Source organism: Topomyia yanbarensis, chromosome 1, assembly GCF_030247195.1.
Source record: "Topomyia yanbarensis strain Yona2022 chromosome 1, ASM3024719v1, whole genome shotgun sequence".
Lineage (NCBI taxonomy): Eukaryota > Metazoa > Arthropoda > Insecta > Diptera > Culicidae > Topomyia > Topomyia yanbarensis.
Window position 1 is genome coordinate 95,814,419 of NC_080670.1, and position 26,510 is coordinate 95,840,928.

The 26,510-nt window shown below is 42.4% G+C and overlaps 2 protein-coding genes across 2 annotated transcripts; one reads left to right on the forward strand and one right to left on the reverse strand.

The window, feature by feature from the left end:
* The first annotated feature begins 8,926 nt into the window (after positions 1-8,926).
* On the forward strand, positions 8,927-13,699 carry LOC131696398 (uncharacterized). The gene has a single exon (XM_058984943.1). The coding sequence runs from the start codon at positions 8,927-8,929 to the stop codon at positions 13,697-13,699; it is 4,773 nt and encodes a 1,590-aa protein (XP_058840926.1).
* Positions 13,700-20,352: 6,653 nt separating this feature from the next.
* On the reverse strand, positions 20,353-21,564 carry LOC131696399 (homeobox protein 2-like). Its single transcript, XM_058984944.1, has one exon. The coding sequence runs from the start codon at positions 21,562-21,564 to the stop codon at positions 20,353-20,355; it is 1,212 nt and encodes a 403-aa protein (XP_058840927.1).
* Between the last annotated feature and the right edge of the window lie 4,946 nt (positions 21,565-26,510).

The window sequence follows — 26,510 nt, forward strand, 5'->3', positions numbered from 1 at the left end:
TTCGCTCCAGTTTGATGAAATGTATGTTCGCAGCGGAGCGAAAGCAGAAACATCCGTACTCCAACACTGATAATATCGTTGTTTGGTACAGCCTGATTAGGTCTCCTGGATGGGCACCCCACCATGTTCCAGTTATTGTACGGAAAAAGTTGATCCTTTGTTGGCACTTCTGTTTCAGATACCTAATGTGACATCCCCAGGTACCTTTAGAGTCGAACCATACCCCGAGATATTTGAATGTTGAAGCCTGAGCAATAGTTTGATCCATTAATTGAAGTTGTAGTTGCGCTGGTTCACGCTTTCTAGAAAATACGGCTAGCTCAGTTTTCTCCGTGGAGAACTCGATACCCAGCTGGAGAGCCCAAGCAAACAAATTGTCCAAGGTATCTTGCAGTGGTCCTTGCAAGTCGACGGCTTTAAGACCTGTAATAGAGACCACACCGTCATCTGCAAGCTGCCTTAGCGTGCAGGAATTGACAAGACATTCGTCAATGTCATTCACGTAAAAATTTTAGAGGAGAGGGCTTAGACATGAGCCCTGGGGAAGGCCCATGTAGCTAAATCTTGATATCGATAAATCGCCATGCGAGAAATGCATTTGTTTTTCAGACAACAGGTTTAGCAAAAAGTTATTTAAAATTGGCGAAAGACCATGCTGGTGCAACTTCTCATAAAGAATGTTGATCGAAACTGAATCAAAAGCCCCCTTAATATCCAAGAATACTGATGCCATCTGCTCTTTGTTAGCATATGCCATTTGAATTTCTGTTGAGAGCAACGCAAGGCAATCGTTCGTCCCTTTGCCTTTGCGGAAGCCAAATTGTGTATCTGACAGTAAGCCATTTGTTTCGACCCAATTATCGAGGCGAAACAAGATCATTTTTTCGAATAACTTTCGGATACAGGACAGCATTGCAATCGGACGATACGAATTGTGGTCGGAGGCTGGTTTTCCTGGTTTTTGGATGGCGATGACCCTCACCTGTCTCCAGTCATGTGGGACAATGTTACCCTCAAGAAACCTATTAAATAAATTCAACAAGCGTCTTTTGGCAGAGTCTGGCAGATTCTTCAACAAGTTGAGTTTGATTCTATCTGGCCCCGGGGCTTTATTGTTACATGATAAGAGAGCAAGTGAGAACTCCACCATCGTAAACGGTGTTTCGTTCGCGGTATTGTAAGGCGACGCGGCGCGGTAGATTTTCTGTGCCGGGGCGGAATCCGGACAAACTTTCTTGGCGAAATCGAATATCCAACGGTTTGAATATTCCACGCTCTCGTTAGTACTGTTTCGGTTTCGCATACGTCGGGCCGTGCCCCAAAGAGTGCTCATCGATGTTTCTCTTGTTAACCCGTCGACAAACCGGCGCCAGTAACTGCGTTTCTTAGCTTTCATTAAATTTTTCATTCGCTTTTCTAATATCGCGTACACTCGATAACTAGCAACTAACCCGTCGTTCCGGAAGGTTTTATACGCGGCAGCTTTCTCCGCGTACACGTTTGAGCACTCTTTGTCCCACCACGGGTTGGGAGAACGTTTTTGGGTGTTCACGTCGGGTACTCGTTTCGTCTGAGTTTGAATCGCGCTATCGAGAATCGAGTTGGACAAAAACTTATATTCTTCCTCCGGGGGAAGTACCTGTGTTGAATCGATAGTTTTGGATATCGCAGCAGCGTAGCTCTTCCAATCAATGTTTCGTGTGAGGTCATAGGGAACATTGATTGGTGCCGATGGTCTTGAACCAGTGGTGATTGCAATTACAATTGGTAAGTGGTCACTACCGTGGGGATCAGATATTACCTTCCACTTGCAATCTAACCGTAGTGATGTCGAGCATAAAGATATGTCCAGTGCACTTGCTTGCGCAGGTGGTCTAGGGATCCGTGTCATTTCCCCTGTGTTCAGAATTGTCATATTGAAGTTGTCACAAAGGTCTTGAATTGTCGAAGATCGATTATCGTCGTATAGACAGCCCCACCCCGTACCGTGAGAGTTAAAGTCTCCAAGAAGCAGGAGGGGCGAGGGAAGGTGTTCAATCACGTTGGAGAATCTTCGATATCCCATCATGGCCCTAGGAGGAATGTAAATAGAAGCAATGCAAAGATCTTTGCCTTTGATTGTTGTTTGACAAGCGACAACTTCAATGTCTGGCGTCGAAGGGGGGTTGATTCGATTGAAGGAGTAGCACTTTTTGATTCCTAAAAGTACCCCCCCATATGAGTCTTCTCGATCCAAGCGGATAATGTTAAAATCGTGGAAGTTGAGGTTTATATTAGAAGTTAGCCATGTTGCACATAGGGAAAATGCATCACAATGATTGTAATTTAGCAAGCGTTTTAATGAATCGATTTTGGGGATAATACTTCTGCAGTTCCACTGTAAAACAGTGATCAGATCCCTGATTCCGTCTAATAAGTTAGCCATCGATGGATACGATCGCTGTAAGGAGGGCCATTGTTCAGTCAACTGTTTTAAAAATGTTCTTACTGTTGGTAGAATAGCAACCAGCAAGCTTTTCATAGGATCAGTAATGTTGAAAGCTGTGAATATCCAGTCCACAATGTCAGAAAATTTAAGGAATCCCGTTTTAGGGTGAGTTTCTGACTGTAAAATTGGAGCACTTGGGATTTTTGGTGCCCCGGGGAGTGCTGGGAACTCTTGGTTGTATCTCAATTTCCCAAAACCAGGAGGTATTATCTTCGGATTTGTACCAGCACTTCCAGTTGATGAATTATTTTTATTTTGTACCCTTGTTTGGGACAACCTAGGACCCTTACGAGGAAGTTCAGGTGAGTTTTGATTAGGTCTTTTCCTAGAGTTTCCAAGCGGAGCCAAAGAATGCCCCTCGTAAGGGTCGTTAGAGGCGTTATCGTCAGTTGGCAAGAGAGCGAATGGGTTTTCGGAGATAAGTGGAACAGCTCTTTTAAGCATTTCTGCGTAAGAGCGTCTGGAGCGATCTTTGGCGGATCGCTTCAGTTTATCCGCGCGAAGTTTGTACGTTGGGCATGTCAAAAGTGCATGCGGATTCTCCCCACAGTAAACACACTTCTCAGCGGGCCTACTGCAAGTATCATCCGCATGGCGTTCCCCACATTTACCGCACCGTTGCTTGTTGCTACAGTAGGTGGCCGTGTGACCTAGCTGCTTGCAATTGGAACAATTCATGACCCGCGGTACAAACAGGCGTACAGGTAGACGAGCTCCTCCCACTTCAACGTAGCTCGGAAGTGCAGATCCGGCGAAGGTTACGCGAAACGAGTCTGATGGATAGTAATTACCATCTTCGATGGACTTTGAGTGCAATTGCTTGCACTCCAAAATCTTAACTGATTGAAGGTTAGGGTCCTTAAAGCGGCCAGCCCCATCATTCATCAGATCATCGACAGTTAGACCCGCATCACTTACCACACCGTCGACGAGAAGGGATGTAGACGCGATACTCCAGCGTAAAGAGGCTATTGCTAACGATATCATTGGCCTGTTTCAAGTCAGTAACGATTACGCGCAGTTTATCTGACTGAACCTTTTTAATCTCGGTTACGGCCGAGTAACGTTTTGTCAGCTCCCGTGCAACAGTTATGCTGTTTAACGGTTTATTTTTGGGCCGAAAGTATACCACCCAAGGACCAGCGGATCCTTCCTGGTAAACCTTGACTCGGGGGGGCTGTGAGACATTGGGGGGAAGTGGATCGACCATAACATTATCTGTCTCAGTATCAGATATATGTTCTTCTTCCCCATAATATTCGTCTTCGGAGGGTGATCCTTCTGTTTGTTCCATTTTGTTGCGGGAGCAACACGCTCGACCGCACTGTTTAACTTAAATCAAAATAAAAAATCAAAAGCAATAAAAAGAAAAAAAAATCGATAAGAAAAGTAAAAAACAAAACACTTCACCAGTTGGTTCCTGACGAGCTGGTAGGTGAATTTATCCTTCGTTCGTTTTATCCGTCACCCGCGTGACCTTCACACAATAGAGCTGATATAGCTCGTCTAAACAAAGCCGTCTTTCAGGCAAGAAAACTGTTTAGTAACTTCACTGCACCGATATCGCAGGTAATAATTATCACTCGCGGGATTGTTTATTACTAATGCTTTACTGCAGCCTCTGCCACAGCAAGCACCTTCGTACTACCGAAAAAACTAAACCACACTGGAGAGAACAAAAAGCACTTGTTTCCCGGTACAAAGTTGGGTTACGAATGATCCTAATCTTCTAATTTTTGTCGGTGATTCTTAGCAAAAACATAATGTTAGTGGTTAGTATGTTTCTCCCAATTCCTTCTTTTTCCCCAGATGTGTTTTTTTTTGTTCGAGATCTTTTGCTACTTTGCTCGTTTTAATAATTTCGAGTTCTTTTGCCTGTTGTGCTCGGTTTTTAGTAATTTTTTTTGTAATATTGTTTTAGGCTCGAGATGGATAATATATATTTTTTGTGTGTTCCTCGAGTTGTGTCTTTTTTTTTGTAATTGTGTTTTTTTCATAATAATTTTTTTTTTATTTTTTGTTGTATTATCAACTATATGAATAGCCTCTTAGCAGGATGCAATGAATGGCGTACTAAAATTTTGTGTGCTACGTACTAGTACTGCAAGTTGTGAGGTTGACTAATGAAGAAAAGTAAAATTAATGCTCGATAAATTTTTAATGGTCACTATTACATTCATTCGAAACTGCCAAATTTCGATGTTAAGTAACATTGAAGAATTTCAAAACGTAAAACTGTTCATCTGCTGATAGAATAATTTTGACGGTTAATCCTCCTAGAAGTAATTATAGACAAGAATTACTCTTCAACCAAATTTGGGTCTAGACTTAATGTCTCCAGCAAAGTTTTCGAAAGTGCTATTTCAAACAACTTTGTCAAAGACATAAATATTCCACATATTCAGAGTATCGAAATATAGTAGTAGAAAACCTTTACAACAAGCTATTCTGAAATTACTGTATTTGATAAATCTCTTCTGCGGTAATTAAATAATAAATTCACATTGCGTTCAAGGTGCCTTTGAAGCTTACAAAAAAATAAGGGAACTGGATTTAAAACAAATAATTCCCAGATATTAAAAGGACTCAAAAACACAAAGAGTGATTCCATTTTCAGGAGCTAGCATCAATTCGGCGCTAGCTTAGTCCGCCCACCAAGTTAGTGTCGGATTCTGATGAGATGAAGTCGAAACGCAAGTTTCAGTTCCATCCATCCATAACTTAGTTATAGGTTTTGTGTTCTCAACTCGCAATGATTATTTCAAACAATTTTATCCGTAGCGCAGAAAAAAATAGTTTTCACCTAAATTTTTCTTCACTAAGAAGAAATATAGCAGGCCCAGTCCATTTAAATCCCTTTATGTTGAATTCATGTAGCCTTCATATTTTCAACAAAATTGTTTGAAATGACATTATCAAACACTTTGCTGAAGGCACCATGTCTCTTAATATTTTTGAAAAATTAATTCACCATAATTACCTCTATGAGAGTTAATCACTAAAATTTCTATATCAAAGCAGGCGCTGTTTTATGTTGATAACTTCCCGAAGTTGTCAAACCTTCAAAGTCAAGGATTATTATATTAGGTGATCTTGAACGTTGAAATTTTTTTAGATCATTTATCCCACTTTAAAAGATCGCAATTTTTGACTTCATTGACATATTATACAAGAAAATAATCTATAGAGGTTTGAAAACTGTTCCATGTTGATCCTTCTTGTTTGTAGACTGGAATGACATCTGTTAGACTACTTATGTTTTTGAGTTTTCAATAATTTATCAAACTCATATTAAATTTTAGCATTTTTTCAAAAAATTTGCGATTTTCATCAAAACCCCCTCCAAACCAAATTTCTGGCTACGCCACTGAATTGTTTAATAAAAATCTTCTGATCCCACGTCTATAATTTTCCTTTTCTGACGTTTTCGTCACATATATTATAGTGTCCATTAACACTTTTCTTTAATTATGCAACTTTTTCCCTTGTTTTCACTGCTACGATCTCCTAATGATTATTCCCTTCGTATTTTCTCGTATTCCTGTTCTTCACCCCTTTTGCCCTTACTTGGTTAGTCCTTGTTTGTCAACTTTTTCGTCCTATCTGAAATTTTAGCACTCGCTCATACCTCATTCGTTTATCATGCATACCGGCGTCGGTTTCCTTGTGTATCATTCACCCATGTCATTCTAGGGGTCCGAACCCCCCCCCCCCCCCCCTTGCTCAATCATTCATGTGTTCCCATTTCGATGCTTCGGTCTTGTCAATTCCAGAGTTTCTAATCGTAGTATAGCTTACGCGATCAGATTTAGAAACTACGCGAGACCCCCTTTGATTCCGGCTCTAGTTCTGGTCCGTTGGCTCTGGCCTTTTGGCACTGGCTTTTATTTTGGCTCTGGTTCACTGACTCCAGCCTTCTTATATTCTCCTTTTTGTAACATTGTGATCGGCTCAGGTCCTTCCGTTTTTTTCCTTAGTTTGGTTCAGGTTTCTCTGATTCTGACCATTTCTTGTATTCTATTTTATTATCACTGTTTTGCAACCTTCCTTCTGATTGCACTTTTTCCATGTCTTCAATTTTATACTTGTATTTGACGTTCTTAAATTTTTTTTTATTATATCCCATATTTTGTACTACAATCTTCTTGACTTGTAATAAAAAAAGTCCCGTTTCCTGGCTTTATATCTTCTGTCATTTTAAATTGTTTATTTCGACAGGCACTGCTTATTTTATTTTAAACTTCTCATTTTTTCCTGAATTAACATTCTTTTTTTTCTTGAATAAGACATCGTGTCTCCGTATTATATGTTACTCTTCCTTCTGTATTCCGTTCTTTATTTTTTTCTTTCGTTTCGTTGTTCGTAGGCATGATTATTCTTGGTTCCTATTTTAGTATAGCGTATTATAGCGAACTTTTCGTCATGTATTCCATAACTCAATTATTTTTGAATGCTGACTAGTATATACATATTGATTTAATAGCTATTTGTCTCTATATTTAGAGTAGTTTAATAAGGTGAATATGTACATATGTATTTACCATTAGGTACCGTATTCTTAGGTCTATGTTTCGGTTTATCGTTGATATCCTTTTTCTCTCGTCTTCTTTTTCATTGTATTGTAATATTTGAGGTGTTTCTAATCCGCGGTTTGTCGGAAGCTTGTACCTTCTTGTGTACATGTGTAAGTTTATTATTCGTTCCGAAAATTTTCGCAGTTATATCCACGTCACTACACTGCGGTTCCGCAGTTTTTTCCTTGTCTGGCAGTATCGACCGGGGTTCTAGATACTCGTGTTCCTCTTCGTGAATGTCGACTTCCCTGACTCGCGGAGTTGCTGTGCTGACGTTTCTCCTTTTATTTGTTGCTTCTCTGGTGCCGGAAGGTGTTCCCGCGTTTTGGTCCCAACGGACCTTCTTCTTCAATGCAGTTACCTCCTGCGCGCTTTCCGATAGTGTTGCAGGATTACTGTTTACCGGAACCGTATTTGTACTACTGTTTCGCCCGGTATCGCTTACTGTACATGTAGTGCTGTTTCCGCGCTCGGCTCGCACTGGAACAGGGGAAGATATCTCCAGCTATCCGATCCTCTCCTCACCGCTTTCGGGGCTCCTCCTTTCCTGGGTCATAGTAGTCATAACGGTCATTGGTATTGGTTGCGATATCATGAATCGCGGGGGGCGTCGTTCTTCACTCCTGTTCTCTCTGTTCGTTATCGTTTTCTTATACCGTCCTACAGTGCGGGGGCAGCATGTTATTTTACCACGTAGGCAACACACCCCCATGGCTGTCACCCCGACACAAATGGTGGCTAGTGTATTCCAACCCACCCAAGGGTGTTCTAACGGTGCGTATATTAAATTCTCCAACGTGGTTCTATCCGCTGTTAGGTCTTTGACGTCCACCCCTAAGTCGAACAGGCGCTTGTTGTCCAGGAATGAGTATATTTTGTTGTCCTTGCCTAATGTTGGGATAGTCTCTTTATTCCATTGTTCTAACATGGGCAGTCGGAAATCCGACCTGCAATTTACGAGGTTGGCCTTTAGTCCGAAATCGATCACTTCTATATGTACGATTCTTACATCGTCTGTGGTTACCACCATTCCCGGCACCACATGCACCGTGCCCGTTCCTAGTACCGACATGCTGGTGTAATTTCCTCCGTAGCTAATTGTTCGGGCCGTCACGTCACGTCACGAATGAAAATTTTGTGTATAACTTTTAAACACAGCCTGCCTAGATAATATGGCAACACGCACCGCTGCGCCACGTCAGCGTAACAAACGCAACGCAAACGAAGCGCGCGAAAGGGAAGAAAAATGCTACCTGTCTTGGAGAATAAAGGGCATAAGGTATCGTACTTTCGTCGTGTGAAGACATGCAGTCGAAGATTAGCTATTTGAGTGAAGTGAATTAAAACAAAGTTAATCATGTAAATAGACGGAAATACATTATTAAAACTAAACGCAAGTGTTTCTATCCGGTTTCCGAATTACGTGGTGGAAAGTTCGCGGAGTTCGTCGGTTCGCCTATAGTCACCAAGTTACAGTCCACTCTCGAACATAATTTTGGTCCATCGAACCGAATCTGAGGTTGTGAAGTGCTCCGACGGCTCCGACTGTTACGGAACCGGAAGAAAATCAGCATAGTGAAAAGTGGTTACGCAAAACGTGGTTTGGAAAATGGCCGCCATATTGGAATAGTACCAGCGCCATTTTGTTATGAGCTTGCAGACTGGTGTGCGGTAGCCATTTATAGTGTTTTTGTGAGTGTTGAAAAAGCAAGCATTGAGCGCTCTGAGAAACAAAGTGGATTTCTTCGTGCTTTCGATTTGACCATCTGTGCCTTTGAGTTACCGGTTGCGTGAGCATAGACTTGGCTGTGTTCCCAACCATCGTCGAGCATAGGGCTTGACCTGATGTGGTGTTTACGGTGGCATGTCGAAAAGAAGTGATCCAAAGCATAAAGAAGCAACGAAATTTGGAGCTAGTTCTGCACTTGGGCAGTCTACTCTAGATTTTTCGACTCCTCGCATCAAGAAGAAAAAGAAGAAGGTTAAGTTGACGGAGAAGTTGGTCTCCGGAGAGAACATGGATAAGCTCGTCCACCGCCGTGGCGTAGCCAAAGGTAAGGTTACTCGTATCCTCCATACTATATGCCCCGATGAACAGGAAGTGGCTCAGCTGACAGAAACTGAGGTTAAGGTGTATCTGCGGAAATTAGAAGCAGCTCAAAAGGATTACAACGATGTTCACGAGCGAATAATGGAACTAACGGCGGTCGAGGACTACGAGCAACATGACCAGCAGTATGAAGAGTTCGACATCCTGTACGATAATGTTTCTATTATGTTGGAGGAACAGCTCACCAGGATCAACGCAACCGCGGCGGCTGCTGCTGCTACCACAGAGCTCACAAGGAATGGCAATAACCAGCAAGCACCAGTTGTGATTCACCAACCGCTTCGCATGCCGATTCCCACATTCGATGGTCGGTACGAAAGCTGGCCAAAGTTCAAGGCCATGTTCAAGGACCTCGTGGACAGAGGTCCAGATCCACCAGCTGTCAAGCTATACCATCTGGAAAAAGCTCTGGTCGGTAGTGCAGCTGGTCTTATTGATGCAAAAACAATCAATGAGGGCAACTATGCCCATGCGTGGCAAATCCTGGAAGAGCGGTACGAGAACAAGCGTCATGCCATAGATTCCCACATTCACGGTTTGCTGAATCTTAAGCGCATGATTAAGAAGAGTCATTTGGAGCTACGCAATCTGGTGGATGAATGCAGCAAACATGTCGAAGGGCTGAAATTTCTTGAACGACAGTTCGAAGGTGTTGGAGAGGATTTCGTGATTCAGCTTTTGGCCGTAGCGTTGCACTCTGACGTTCGTCATCTGTGGGAGTCATCGGTTAATCATGGAGAGCTCCCCGAATACAAAAAAATGCTGGCGTTCCTGAAGGAACAGACTTTCATTCTGGAGAGAATTGAAATCAGCTACCAGAAGGCTACAATTCCCGTTAAATCTGTTTATGCACCTAGCAAACCGCCGGGTCAAAAGGTACATGCAACGGTTTCGTCGAGCGAGACGGAAATAAAGTGCGATTTCTGCGGTAAGGTACACGCAAATCATAACTGCGCTGATTTCAAATCTCTACCGGTTCCGCAAAGATTGGTGAAGGTACGTGAGAGAAACGTTTGCTTCAACTGCCTAAGAAGAGGCCATCGAAGTATCGACTGTTCGTCGGACAAATCGTGCCAGAAGTGCAAGCGTCGGCACCATAGCCTGTTGCACGCAGAGGACAAACCTAAGGTGGCTCCGGAACCACCTGTAATAGAGCAAGAGAATGCACCATCAGCAACGGTTCCGACAGTAGCAACATGCAACAACTTGGCTACTCATTCGCAGCAAGTGCTGTTGCTCACGGCGGTAGTGGATGTTTTTGATAAAAACTACAAGCCCCACCCGTGTAGAATATTATTGGACAGTGGTTCCCAAGTAAATTTGATTTCACGTTCAGCGGCTGATCTGCTGGGATTGATGCTGAATGCTTCAAAGGTCACGTTGTTCGGAGTCAATAGCGCGAAAATAGAATCCGCTAGTGATTGTGTGGTGCATCTGTCTTCAAGGTACGCTGATTTCCACGCAAAAATCAAATGCCTTGTCACCGACAAGGTCACTGCAGATCTCCCTACGTCGGCTATGAACAGTGCATTAGAGATTCCCGTTGGTGTTCAATTGGCTGACCCGAAGTTCTTGCATCCTAGCAAAGTGGATATGCTCTTGGGTAACGAATGGTTCCTGAAGTTGTTGCTACCTGGTGAGATTATGTTGGCTGAGGGTCTACCCATTTTGCGCGAGACCCAATTTGGCTGGGTTGTTGGTGGCGTATATAATGATGGTGCGGCATCAGATGGAGCAGTTCACTCGCATACAATCACGATGGACGATTTAAGCCAGTCCATTCAACGGTTTTGGGAAGTCGAAGATGTTGCTAGTGCTGATAAATCGTGCAATGATGAGGATGAGTGTGAAGAGCATTTTAAGGTTACCCATCGTAGAGATGCGTCCGGGCGATACATAGTCCAGCTGCCTCTGAAGGAGTCCGTCAGCGAGCTGGGAGATTCTAGGTCGATGGCATTAAAAAGGTTCCATGGATTGGAACGAAAATTGTTACGGTATTCGGACTTGATGAAGCAGTACCAGGAATTTATGGACGAGTACGAGAGTCTTGGCCACTGTGAAGAAGTTGATGTAAACAAGGATCCAGTAGACACCATTAAGTGGTACTTACCACATCATGCTGTTCTGCGACCTTCAAATACCACTACTAAGTGTCGTGTAGTGTTCGATGCGTCCGCTAAGGTATCTGGTCGATCGCTCAACGACGTAATGAGGATTGGTGCTATCATCCAGAGCGATTTACAGTCCATTTCACTTCGATTCCGTATTCCGCTTCATGTGTTGGCTACTGATGTGAACAAAATGTATAGGCAAGTCTTAGTCGATCGGCGGCATACGCCGCTATCTCGTATATTCTGGAGGAAAAATCCTTCCGATCCCCTTCGCGTCCTAGAGCTGACAACTGTCACCTACGGCACGGCTTCTGCCCCGTTTTTAGCAACGCGGGCACTCTTGCAGCTGGCTATCGACGAAAGCTCCAAGTACCCGCTAGCTGCAGATATAGTGAAGAACAGTTTTTATGTCGATAACGCGTTGTTCGGATTCAACAAGTTGGATGAAGCAAGTGAAGCTCAGGTGCAGTTGATTCATCTCCTTCAGGCTGGTGGATTTCATTTGCACAAATGGGCATCAAACAATCCGATACTGCTGGAGCGTATTCCGGAAAAGGACCGGGACGAACTGGTCAGTATTGATGAAAGCGGAACAAGTGAGGTGATCAAAACATTAGGGCTAATGTGGAACCCTGCTTTGGACGTTCTCCAGTACATCTCCCTTCCAGTAGTGAGTGAAAAGGACGTAACCAAGCGACAAGCGCTCTCACTGGTATCGAGAATGTTTGATCCGTTGGGACTTGTGGCACCAGTTATCGTTGTCGGCAAACTTCTAATGAAGAATATCTGGAAAGAAGAAGTGGAATGGGATGAAGAGCTCACGGGTGATTTGAGGAAGAAATTTGATTATTTTTTTAGTGCATTGTGTGGTATTACACGCCTTCGCATCCCTCGTCATGTGATGGTGACTGGAGCTGCTGCTTTCGAGCTTCATGGATTTGGTGACGCAAGTATGGAGGCATACGGGGCTTGCGTGTATATCAGGTCAATCGTGTCTGGTCAAGCTACGGTAGTACGGTTGCTGTGTGCCAAGTCGAAGATTATTCCGAAGACAGTGTTGACCATTCCAAGAAAGGAGCTTCTAGCTGCGCTTTTGCTGCACAGATTGGTGAGTGCAGTGATTTCAGCATTAGAACTGTCTTTTCGTGACATTACACTATGGTCGGATAGTCAAGTGGTGCTAGCATGGCTTGCTAAGAATCCGGACCATTTAGAAGTTTTTGTACGCAATCGAATTAGTGAAATTACTGCGACAGGAATGAAATTCAAATGGAAATATGTTCACACGCTGGATAATCCGGCCGATGTAGTGTCACGCGGTCAAACTGCTGATGGTCTTGAGAACAACGACCTTTGGTGGAATGGACCGTTGTTCCTGCGCAATGAAGAATATCAGGTAGTTGATCCAGAACCGCTGTCCGATGACGATGTACCTGAGTTGCGGCGATCCACTATTGTTTCTACAACAATGAAATCGGAGCCGTTACCGATTTTCCAGAAGTTCGAGTCCTTCAGGAAGCTCCAGCGAATCCTTGCCTACGTCTTACGATTTTGCTGGAACGCGAAGGAAAAGGTGAAGAAGAAGCGAATCATACAGCCGTTCCCAACTGTGTTTGAAATGCGCCACTCCTTGAAGGTGATTGTACGGGTGGTTCAATTGCAACATTTTGGTAAGGAAGCAGCCATCATTGAGTCCGGTGAGTACTGCAAGAGATTTTCTATGTTGAACCCTTTTATGGACGATGGAATGATTCGTGTCGGCGGGCGTCTTCGGCATTCAAATCTGCCGTACGGCGTGAAGCATCAGTGGGTCTTACCAAAGGATGATGTGATTGTGAAACGATTAATTGAAGCTGTACATCGTGAGAACCTACACATTGGACCGTCGGCTCTTCTAGCCCAGCTTCGTCGTCACTTTTGGATTTTGGGAGCTCGCTCTGCTGTACGTAAGGTGACAAGAAATTGCGTGCGGTGTTTCAAATTAAAACCTCCGTGTGCAAGCCAATTCATGGGTGACCTGCCGTTAGCAAGATGCGACAAAGCTCCCGCTTTCACCAAGGTGGGCGTCGACTTTGCAGGTCCAATGTTAATTAAGCAGACTGGTAGAAAGGTAGCACCTGTAAAGGGATATGTGAGCGTATTTGTGTGTTTGGTTACTAAGGGAATTCACCTGGAGCTGGTTGAAGACCTGTCTGCTGATGCATTTATTGCCGCATTGTTGCGATTTGTCTCTCGTCGTGGCGTCCCTGAGCAAATATTTTCCGATAACGGGACAAACTTTATCGGAGCCCGAAACGACTTAATCGAACTGCACCGCCTTTTCAAGGATCGAACCACCAATTTGAAATTAGAAGAATTCTGTCAATCCCGACAGATTGAATGGAAAATGATTCCTCCAAATGCACCACACATGTGAGGAATTTGGGAGGCAGGGGTTAAAAGCATGAAGGCAATCTTGAAAAGAAATTTGAATTCATGCCTACTTACAATGTCTGAATTTTCGACATTACTCTGCCAGATTGAGGCTCAGCTCAATTCTCGGCCATTATATGCGTCCTCCGACGACCCATCAGAGCTTGAACCCTTGACTCCGGGACATTTCATGATCGACAGACCTTTAGTTGCTATTCCGGAGCCAAGCTACGACGGAATTCCTGTTAGTCGGCTTTCCAGGTGGCAGTATGTCCAGCATTTGCGTGAGGAGTTCTGGAAACGCTGGTCTCTAGAATATCTGCAGGAGATGCAGATACGACAAAAATGGAACAAGAGAAAGGAGAACATTAAAGCTGGAATGGTGGTAATCATTCGAGACGACAACTTACCACCGCAGCATTGGAAACTAGGAAGAGTAGAAAAAACTTACTCAGGATCGGATGGATTGATCCGTGTTGTCGATGTCCGAACCAGGGTTGGTATGTTGAAGCGCCCAATTCACAAGCTGGCTCCTTTACCTATATTGGACAACCAGCTTCTCGCGGGGGAGGATGTTCGGGCCGTTTAAACGTCACGAATGAAAATTTTGTGTATAACTTTTAAACACAGCCTGCCTAGATAATATGGCAACACGCACCGCTGCGCCACGTCAGCGTAACAAACGCAACGCAAACGAAGCGCGCGAAAGGGAAGAAAAATGCTACCTGTCTTGGAGAATAAAGGGCATAAGGTATCGTACTTTCGTCGTGTGAAGACATGCAGTCGAAGATTAGCTATTTGAGTGAAGTGAATTAAAACAAAGTTAATCATGTAAATAGACGGAAATACATTATTAAAACTAAACGCAAGTGTTTCTATCCGGTTTCCGAATTACGTGGTGGAAAGTTCGCGGAGTTCGTCGGTTCGCCTATAGTCACCAAGTTACAGTCCACTCTCGAACACTAATATTGACTTTGGTGGTTGTAGGGGCCGTATACAGCCATACGTTGGGTTTTTCTGTTTCAAACCACATTGTGTGGTCAAGTTTGATGATGCGCTGGTCACAGGCGCCCTGATTGTTTTTGTACAATAAATTGGTTAGGCATTCGCCCCCATGCTCTAAGTTCTTCTCTAAATCCGGTATGCTGCATAGCCGCAGACTACGAGTCTTCACGCATTTTTCGTATGTCTGCGTGTCTATGACGTATCCCCATTTCCTGGTGCGCTCGATTAATATGATGTTTTCACGCAGATGCACGAAAGTCACTACGTGGTCCCTAAGATGGGGAGTTACAAACCCTCTGGATACCTCGAAGGTAACTTGTTTAACTACCGGTATCTTGAAGTTTAGGTCGATCTAGCCGCCTTTGCCCACCGCTCGCGACAACTTCATAAGTTGAAATATTTCGGGGATTATGTCCCCATTCGTCCCTCGTGGGAGCGAGATCCCTTTTGGTAACAGATCTTTTTGCGTTTCTAGTTTCGCTAGTAACTCGTTAGGTTCTATTAGTTCTAGTATTACATCGGCCATATTGCCTTCGTTCAGTAGCACTTTCACAACTAATGCTTGTCTGTGTCGTAGTTTAGTGTTTATGTTTTGAATCAAAAACCCGATTTCGATTATTTCGGCCTCTAGGGCCAGTATTTATTTGATGCCGTTTGAGTACTCCTGCCCCTTTCTGACTTGGTTTTTAACCCTTAAATGCGCAATGTTGTTTTAAAACAACATTGTAAAAACCATCTCAAATTATTATTATCGTAGCAACGTATTAAAACCGTGAGACAATTTACAGAGAATTTGATAAAAATTGGTTTGCGCCTTTAAGGGATAAGTTCGTCGAACTTGTTGTTGATGGATACCGTCTTCTGATCGATGGTCAGCATCGAGTAGTTGACGTATTCGTACATAGAAGTAATTACTGTTGTTTGGTGGCTTGACAGCTGTTTCAGTTTCTCCTCGTTCCCACGTAGTTTGTCCATATTTTCATCGACTCGTGTCCTATCGGCTGAGTCCATAACGCTTAACACATTCCAAATCCCTCTTGGATGTCTTTGGGGGAAGAATGACGCAGTAAAATCCTCTAACTCTTTGTTACGAAGGTTCTCTGCTTTAAGCCCGTCACTTAGGGGTTTACATGAACTCCTCCCTAGTCCCTCAGTGAGGTTCCCGCAGATTAACTGATATGCTGCCGTGGCCTTATCCACGTTTATTCGCCCTATTGATATATCTCGTGTGTCTACACTCACCCTCATGCTGTAGTATCCTTGGGTGATGAGCGCATCACCGATTCTCTCAAGGATGACCTTAGACGTCCCGCTCCCTCCAGCCAGGCATAACATCAATAGTAGTACCAGCATTCTGCAAGTAAACAGTTATACATCATCAGTCATCGTTGAGTGTCGTATAGTTAGCTGCGTATGTGTACGATGACCCTTAATTGTGCTTTGCTCCCTACCTCTTAATCTGAATATTTTTTTAGTCGGTTATTGTGAACCTTTTCTAACCTGTTTCCATCTTTGACCACGGTCGTGTGCTCACTCGGGAGTTCAACGACTTCGTATGGTCCTCTCCAAAGAGGTTGCAATTTTTGTCCGGTACCTGCGGGGTTGGCTTTAACTAACACCAAATCGCCCCACATAGGTTGCCATGCGTTCGTGTTTCTATCGTACAATTCTTTCCTTTTTTGTTTCGATAGAATTAGATTTTCGCGTGCTTGAGTATGCATGTTCTTGAATGTAGATCGCATCTCATTCACGTAATCCTCATAATATACGCCCTCATTGTCCCATTTGTAAACTAAATTAGGGATGTTGGCGCTTTTGCCAAATACTAATTCAAATGGTTTGAAACCTGTTGATGAATTAGTTGTTGTATTATATTCAAACGCAAAGAAGGGTAAAAAATTGATCCCAAGTTTTCGGATCGCTTCCTACGTATTGTCGCAAATAGATTTTCAGTTCTCTATTTGACCTTTCCACCAAATTTGCTTGTGAATGATAAGTACTTGATGTAATTTTCTTTATTTTTAAAATTCTGCAGACGTTTTTCATTAGGGAGCTTACAAAATTAGTCCCATTATCTGTTTGCGCGACCGTTGCGCTTTCTTGATTTTCCATCGGTGCTGCAATCAAGTATCTTGTTAGGTCGTCTTGCATAACTAGACCGTATTTGTTACCCCAATCGGATTCTGGTAATACCACAATGTCCATATATAACTTTTCAAATGGTTCGGACGATGTGGTTGTTATTTTCATTGGAATTTTGTTGGATCGTCCAATCTTGTTCTTTTGGCACGAATCACATTGTTTGACGTAGTTCTCTACATCTCGTCGCATATTTTCCACTCGAATAGTGGACTTATGCGTTTCAACATTCTTTTACTGCCGACATGTCCGCCCAGCGGAGAATCATGAAACTCTCTTTCTCTTTCTTCTACTGGTACATGCATTCGGTCTTTTTCTGGCGCAAAGAGGGTGAATACCTTATTAAATTTTCCTGCTATAAATCGTAGGATGTTTGTTTCTGGTGGCGTTTGTATGTTTCTAAAGGAGATAATTTGAATATTCTTATCTTCTTTCATGTGTTCGGGACAGTTCCCGAACGCGTCAACTAATCCTTGGAAAAATACTTTTGTATCAGCTCTTGATCGGCTTGACCCATTTAGAATCATACCCCATATTTTTCTGTTTGGGATGGCAAATATTCTACCATTTAAAAAATCTTTCAACCCATGAGGGAGATCGACCAATTCGCTCAGCTCTTTATAGGCTGACCTACTATTAACGATAACGAATGTGGCGTCTGTTTCGCTCTCGTCGATCTTACTTTTTGAAAACTTTAATAGTTTGAAATCTATACGTCCCTGCTCTAGATCATTTTCAAAATCTTCGTGTGTGATTGTTACTTCTAGATCATCTTTTTCGTCCCATTCCTGTGTCCTTGAATAGCCCAAATCTTCCCGATGTGTCTGTAATCTGTCTCGTGGTCTTTGTTTCGTTTTGCTTGTCTATTTGTTTGGCAAGTTTTTTGTCTTCTTCTTGCTGTTGTTGCAATTTCTGTTGCCGTGTGACTACAGCGACCGTGCGAGATTTTTCATCTACCTCAGCATCAGGATTAAGTCTTGATAGAAAATCTGCTACAACATTATCTTTTCCTTGTTTGTAGCGTATGTCCATTTCCAACCCTTGGAGCTTTAAACGAAGTCGTGTCAGGGTGGGTGATGTTTCCTTTAATTTCCAAATAGAGATTAAAGATCTATGATCTGTGTAGACGATAAATTTCTGATTAAAAATAAAATGTTTAAATCTATTCACTGACCATACAATTGCGAGTAATTCTTTCTCTATCGTATGGTATCTTCTTTCTGCACCTACCAGACCTCTGCTCGTATAGGCTATGGGTCTATCGGAGGACTTTTCATTAGAGAGTACTGCACCAATGGCATACTCGCTTGCATCTGTTGTGATCACAAACGTATCTTTGTAGTTCGGTCTTACCAACAGAGTATTTGAAGTTAAAAAATCTTTCAATTCTTCGAATGCTTTCTGACATTCCTCAGTCCAAATAAATTTTACATTTTTCTTTAGCAGATCGTTCAATGGTTTGCGTTTTTCTGCTATTTGTGGTATGAATTTACCATTAAAATTAACCGTTCCTAAAAACGAACGGACTCCTTTAACTGTTTTTGGCACAGTCATTTCTTTGATGATAATATAAAGTTCTTCCATCGGCCGAATGCCTTCTGAATCAATTGCATGTCGGAGATATTTAATTTCGGTTCTTAAGATTTGGCATTTTCCTGCCTCAATTTTCAAATTGTGTCGGCGCATAGCCTTCAAAACTTTTATGAGGTTTTCATTGTGCTCCTCAATGGTCGACCCGTAAATGATAATATCGTTTAGGTAAACGATAGCTTTCACATTTTCAATTTCTTGTAATATTGTGTCATCAACTTCTGAAATGTTGATGGACTATTTCTAAGGCCCATAGGCATTCTTGTTAATTCAAAATGCCCTTTTGGGGTGGAAAAGGCTGTCTTAGCCGCATCTTTTGGATTGATCGGGACTTGGTAAAATCCAGATTTCAAGTCCAATGTTGAAAAATATTTTGATCCTCCGAGATTGTCGAGTATTTCGTCGATCAGCGGAATTGGATATACGAATGGTTTCGTTACCAAATTCAATGCTCTAAAGTCGACCACGATTCTATACTTTTTGTTCCCGTTTTCATCGTCCTTTTTGGCACGCACAATACCGGTGCATTCCATGGGCTTTTACTAGGTTTTATAACGCCTTGCTTCAGTATTTCATCGATTTCAGCACTTATATGTTTTTTTGTTGCTTCGGGGAATCTATATTGCCTTTTATTTATTGGCAAGTTCGATGTTGTCTCTATTTCATGGATTGCCGCATCTGTGATTGTTAGATGGTCTCCCTTTTGGTAGAACACATCGCTATATCCCGCCATTATTGATTCAATGGCTGCGAAATCTCCCCCTTTTAAATGGCTTAGATTGAGAATCTCGAATAACTTCTCGGTCCGTTCGCTACCACGTAACTTGTATTTCTGATTATCAACGAGGCTGTAGTCTTGGTTATCGTCGAGATTTTCTGGGAATTGTTCCTCCCGACCATAGTAGAGCTCTTCGAGGTATTCATCATTACGGTTGATCATACCGGTGCTTTTAAGCTCAAAATTATTGCTTCCTTCCGTGGTTTCGGGTCCATATTCGAAGATCATACTTTTTCCAGCTCCGTTTCTACTATTGTATAAGATCTCTGCGTTGGCTATAATCGGTTCCGTCTGGCATCCTTTTTCGTTTATTTTCGTCGTGTTCTGGACTCCTTCCTCTGCGAGGGTTGGGCGCGCTTTAGTTTCGCATGCCTTTTTCGATAGTCCTGTGAAGTTTTGTACTATGTCAAATCCTGTATTTCTTGGTTTGCTGGTCTCCCCTCCATTGTCCTTCGCGAGTGAGAGTGTGTTCTCGCTCAGGTACTGTTGCACACTCGGCCGCGGCTCTGCTTCTGGTGCGAATGTTATGGGGTTTTCTTGCATTAGCAGACGCCCTCCTTGGTTGTCGATGGCTATCACGTGTCTGTTTATGAATTCCATGCCGAGGATTCCGTCGAATCCCAGCTCCTCCACCACGTCGAATTTTATTTTAATCTTGCGGCTCTTTATGGTAAAGTCCGCCTCTGTAGTCCCTAGGCTTACTCGGGCGATGTTCATTACTCCCGAGTATTGTATCTTTTCTTCTATGTTGATCTTTGCGGTGGCTATTGTCTCTGCGCCCTTCCTACTTATTAAATTGGAGCTTGCTCCCGTGTCTATAAGGAATCTTGCCCGCGTACCTGGTTCGGACGCACTTTCCAGTTCAATTTCGTATGCATTGAACCAATTCCTAGTTATCTTATGGTCTATGATCCCTTCGTTGTCCTCTTGTTTATTGCGCATTGCGACAACTAAATTGTCGAGCGCTTTAATGTGCATTTTCGTAATATTACCTTTCATATTCATGCTGGCTAAGCGTTGATCGATTTTTGTCAGTTGATTTTGTAATGTGCTTATTGCTGTTTTTGTGCCGAAGGTTCCGGCTTCCTTTGGGAGGTATAGTTCGCTGGGAACTCGGCTATCTGTCAGCCCGAGCTCCCGCATCTTCAGTTTTTTCGGTTATCGTAGTGCTGTTTTCTTTGTCGATAATCGCCATACTGTCCGCTACCCTGATATCCCCGCTGTGGGCTTCTGTCCTGATCTCTAAAGTTGTTTCTGTTTCCCGGCGTCTGCGTCGATGGCTGGTGGAATCTGTCGTGGTCACCGAGGACCGCGTTCTGCCGCGTCCTGCCATAGTCTTGGTTACTCCCGTTTCTGTCGTTGTGCCTGTTAGTATTTCCTCGGATCTCGTCGTTCGTGTATCTATTGTGTCCAACTTGTCGTCTGTCGTGGTAATCGTTTCCCCGTCCAGGTGAATACTCGCGATTCTCGTTACGTGCGTATCTATTATATCCGCTTTGTTGTCTGTCGTTATAATCATTTCTACGCTCAAGAGAATATTCACGATCCCTACTATTCGCGTATCTGTTATATTCGCCTTGCGGCCTATCGTTGTATTCGTCTCTACGCCTAGGTGAGTATTCACGATTACCGTTGCCCGAGTTTCTCGATCTCCCAAAGTTGTTATTGGAGTTTCTGTTACTGAATCTGTTTTGCTCTGAACCGTTTCTGAAGTCCCTGTCGGGACCGTTTCTATTGTCGAATCTTCTTTGCGTTGCGGGAGGTCCCGGATTTCGGTTGTTGTAACCTCTTGTTTGGCCACTTTCGGCCTCCGAATATATCGCGAAGTGGTTATAATTCCCGGGTCTGTTGCCTCGGACCTCTCTACGCGGGCTCTGCCCTAGTCGGCATGATTTCAAGCGTTGTTCTATGTTTTCCAACCGCTCGCACTCCGCACATTCCTCTTTCAGGAACTGTATTAAATCCTTAAACGGTATCCTCTGGTTCCTTGCGGATTGTTTCAGATTTGGGCTTGTTAAACCCCCTATAAAGTGTATTTTGAGCGTCCTCTCCGCGAAGGATACCTGGTCGCCGTTGTTTCCCAGTTGAATTTGTAATTCGTCGATACATTCCTGATCCTGTATTCGTGGTTCTTTATCTGCGTAATTTTCAAAGGATTCATTGTGTCTTTGCTCCAGGGTCTCTATTTTCTGCGAGATTTCCTCTACGGTTGTCCTTTTACTAAATTGACCCCTCAATTTCTGGAGCATTTCCGCCCATGTCTCCGCTTTTACTCGGTTGATGAATGTGGCCGCCTTGCCTTTTAGTGTCATCAATACTATATTTAAAAGTGGTTTTTGGTTTGCGTCTGGTGGCATTTCGTCGGCGAAGTGGCTGACTTGGACCAGGAACGGCTCTAGTTCGTCCACCGATCCAAAAAATTCTGGGATTCATTGTATCGCTATTTGCATCGGGAAGCGGTACGCCTCCACGTTTCTCTGATTCCCCTGCATGATCTCTTCGTCTACACTTACTGTCTCACTTCTACTTTCTGACAAACTCCTTTGTGTTTTTAGTCCGGTGTGTTTTTTTGGTTTTCCGTCGTCCAGAGGTTTGTCTTCTTCCGATGGTTCCGCACTTCCGCCTTCTGACACGCTTCTCTGCGCTTTGAGACCTGTTTTACCTGTCTGTTCGGAAATCACGGTTTCGTCAAGGATCTTTATTGCCGCTCCGTACTTGTTCCTTACTATTTCCAATTGGTCGATTAGTGTATTCTAATCATCGAGTCCTACTCGATTTTCGTAGCTTGCTACCAAGCTCTCAAATTCTATGTATGCTTCCTTTAACGTCTGTTTTTTCGTTAAAATGCCTTGGAGCGTTCTTGATTTCGTTTTGTTTTTGTACAAATTGTCGTATTCCCGTAAAATGTAGTCATTAATTTCCTCGATTCTGCTCAACATTTGCCTTTCCTACCGGATAACCGCCGCCGTTGCTCCGGCGTTTCTCCTGGTTCTCCGTGGTGTCCGCCAGTTTCACTTAACTTAATTCGACTTTTTTTTTATTAATTTCGTTTATTTGATAGGCACAAATGCGTTAGCTTGGCGGTGCCAAATTCTTTTGTTTTTACATTTTGGATATTTTAAAACTAGGAGGTTACAATGTTGAAATATTTTTTTTAAAAGAGAAAAATTTTACAACTATCTTAAGACTAGAAATAAGATTCTATATACAAGAGAGGGGGCAAAAGATTTTTTTAATGAAAAAATTTTAAAACAAGGAATTCAATAGTAATAATTTTTAGGAAATATTTACAGTTATCTTAAAACTAACAATATAGTTTGGCACACAAAAGGGGGAACAAATATTTATGAGAAAATTCGCAGGTGTTTTAAGACTAGGGATACAATTCTATTTACAAGATGGGGGACAATAGTTTTAACAAAGAGGTAAAATTACAACTATCTTAAAACTAGGAATACAGAATACAAATTTGAACTTTTTTACCGGAGACTTATGCTTGGTCAAGATATTCAGAGGGGGGCTGTAGAACTTAATTCGACTTTGACAAGCACCCTACAATTCGTGTGCCGGCTTGACTATTTTATTCGCGGTCAGTGTTGTGCACACTTGACCTTAAACTTGTTATGCCTTTTTGAATACCAGGCATCCAACGTCGCCCAAGTACGGCCGAGTTTTCGTTGGTTTACAAACAACTAACGTAAACGAGTTACTTCCATGGTCTATTCTGCGGTCCTCAAAAACATTTAACCCTGTTCAGTTTGCGAAACCCACCCATTGTCAGGGTCAGCAAAATAAAATATTTCATAGCCGTTTGCTATGCCGTTGCCGTTGATCGGCTTGCTTTGTATGCCAACCTGGAGCGATGGTGGTGAACTTGACCTACGCCAACCGTCTCTGATTCAAGTCCAATTGTACTACCCCTAGTGGTGACAAATTTGGATTGAATTTTTGTGCCGTTTATACTGGCGGTGACCTTCGAGCTCAAGTCTACTGCGTATCTCGTACGCTTTTATTTGTTTATTAATTCGTTAAAAGCAAACACAAACACATATAGTGCTGTGTGCATCATATAAGCGGCATCAAACCTCTGACCGTTTGTTTAGAAAACAACTGCATTGCTTGCGATGGTTTTCATCGTCGCAATGGACAAATTAAGTTGGACAGCTACTTTTTGCGTGTCACCTACAATGTGCTGCTCCGGGTCATGATACCCTGGTAGCGCTTTCAGTGGATCTTTAATCAGTGATCTTTATATCCTTAAGGAGGGTCGGTATTAATAAAACAAACTGACCTGATAGCTTGGACTCGCCATTTCTATCGGTCTGTTAGTGTTAGTATAACAAATTTGTCATCGAGTTAGTTTTGTCATCAATCTGAAAGTTAGTGATTATTTGCTTGAATAATTACTTTAAACCCCGTATATTAGGGTTACCAAATGGGCTGAAAGCGAAATAAGGACATTTTGAATTTTGACCGAGACTAACAAATTTTACTAATCTTTGACTAAATGTGTTTGGTTGAGTGGTGTTAAGAAAAGATTTCCAATATTTTTTTAGAACAGCGCTTTTTTTCCTTCTGGGGCCTAAGAAACTATGCAAAATATTAGGTCGTGGCATACCGTGTTACATTTGAAATTTGTATGGATATTATTGCGAAAAATCCTATATTTTTCATCTTCATTTCCAAAAATTGTCCAACTCTATTGATTAAAGTCCATGAAGTTACTAAGAAATTTGCCGACTGTGCTAAAAAGTGATAGCTGTTTGAAATTCGATGGTTCGAATTAGAGGACAAATCTTTTTTTTCTGTCTGCGCTCAACAAGATGAGAAACATGAAAAGTATTAGTTTGTAACTTTTCTTCAGGCAATAAAATTTTTGGATGAACTAAACTTTTTGAATCATTAATATGAACATAACAAATCAAAAGACTCTAAGGAAGTGAACAACTAAAATGGCGAGTAAAATGTTTCATTCGCTTGAGTGAATTTAATCTAATTGATTTCAAAAATAACATAGATTGAGATTAAAACTAAGGACATTTGAAGTAAAACTAAGGACGCTTTCCCAAATCATCGAAATTAAGGACATGTCCTTTAAAATAAGGACGGTTGGTAACCCTTCGTATATAGCACCCCTATCCTATTTGTATTGAACTGACACAAGTCAACATCTCAGCGGGCGCACAATTCATGAGCCCCACTGACAGTTCAAATTGTTCCGCTTGTCTCGCTCGAAGCTCGATTTTCGCTAGCCAGATTCCGTACGGTATGACTCAATTTTATTAGATATTTGGTAAAAAGCGAGAATATTGGATAGCTAATTGAAGAAATAAAGTAGAAATGGTTCACTTACCCTGTGCCGTGCAATTCTGTTGCTTCCTCCTTTCCAATTGTGAAAATTCAATTCATTCAATCAGCAGTATTTGCATGGGGAGAGAACTTTTCGATTTCAACTTCAGATCACAAGTAACTTCTAAATCTCTTATGAACTGGTTCACTACTTTATCTTCGTTGGTTATGTTAAATTCGCATCACTCGCCACTCCATATTCCGTTAACTAGCGAACTAGTAAAGATTCAATTCAAATCGACACAAGATTCACAGATAAATATCCAACGGAGGATCACCTCGTACGCACCAGCTGGTTTACTATCTTTAATAACTGAAACCGATATAACTACACTTTCACTTTCTCACTGTTAGGCTCCAGCCAGAAATGTTCGCATCCCACCGCTGTCACCACATGAAATGTATTGTTTTCCACAGTTATCCAAGTAACTAGTTAAATGATCTTGTAAATTATAGCTGTTATACTGAGCCTTATGCGGTATCACATTAAATCTGTTCGTACTTAGACATGCATGGCTTAACCTTTGAGACAAACGTATATTACTGGTAGGATCAACCAGAACAAAAACGCGCCACCGTTCTGGATGTGTTCTCCTTATCCTCAGAGCAGTTGAAGGAATAATTCTTCACAGTTACCTTTTCCAACACAGTTTTATTATAATCCTGAAATACTACCGTACCAGCGCCCAAATCACTTTCGCTTCAGAATATTTCGCTTCAGAATAGTAATCTTCGCTCAGAATAATTCCGTTTTAAAACCCTGATTGGCTGAGTACCGACTAACTTACTAATTACCGACTGACCGGCACGCGCACGCCTGCTATCCGTGCGAACACTAACTGACTTATTACGACTGACTTCTTAACTCTGGTTTAAAAGACTTTTTAACAACGCGGGTTTAGATCACTTTCGTGCATCTCTGAGAGAAATGCACGAAGTTTTTGAAAGCATTTCTAAAGCTCTCTCTAGAACTGTCGGTCGCTGGCCGATTCAATTTAAAACAATGGACTGCTCCATGTCCCTGCTTGTTATTAAACATTGCCTCCGCGTATACAAGGCGCAGCGTTAATGAAACTTACTTAGCTTAAGGCTAATTCTTTATGATGCAACTTAACTCATGGAATCGAGCATCCAAGAGATTGTCAAATGATGATTGAATATTACCGGGATTGAAACCGGAGGAAATTAGGGACTCTGCAATAGTTTTTTAGGAAATATTTACAGGTATCTTAAAACTAATAATATAGTTTGGTACACAAAAGGGGGAACAAATATTTATGAAAAATTTCAGAAGTGTTTTAAAACTAGGGATACAATTTTATTTACAAGATGGGGACAATAGTTTTAACAAAGAGTAAAAATTACAACTATCTTAAAACTTGGAATACGGAATACAAATTTGATTTTTTATCGGAGACTTATGCTGGGTCATTTCCAAAATCGGTGTAGAAGTCGTTGTATCAAGGACAGGGGAGAGAAGACGTAGATGGTGACCGGCGAGAAGAGCAAAACTTGCAACTTTCGGGCAAACGGGAGATCAGCGAAACAAATTAGCGCCTCAGTCTAGTAGGTCGGATTGGCGGATGGTATTCTTCGGACCCGCGGAGAATCCTTCAAAAGTCATCGGACCTCGAGTCGCTCTCGCTTCAGTTTCCGTAATGGTAAGGGCGACTGGGGTTACATAGTGGCAGTCTGGAGCTGATCGGTTCCACAAAGCAGGAGGAAACTTCTAAAAACGAGAAATTAAAAGAGAGAGGCTAAATTGGGATATTTATCGTTTTTATGAAAGTATAAATAAGGGAAATATAGGGAAAATCACGATTTGCCAGCATATCTCGGACTGGAACATTGGGTGGTCTACCTCGGGCCCGAAGGGAATCCTTTAACTGAGACCTGGCGTCCAAATACCCGGCGCATACCCAGACAACGTGCTCGATGTCGTGATAGCCCTCGC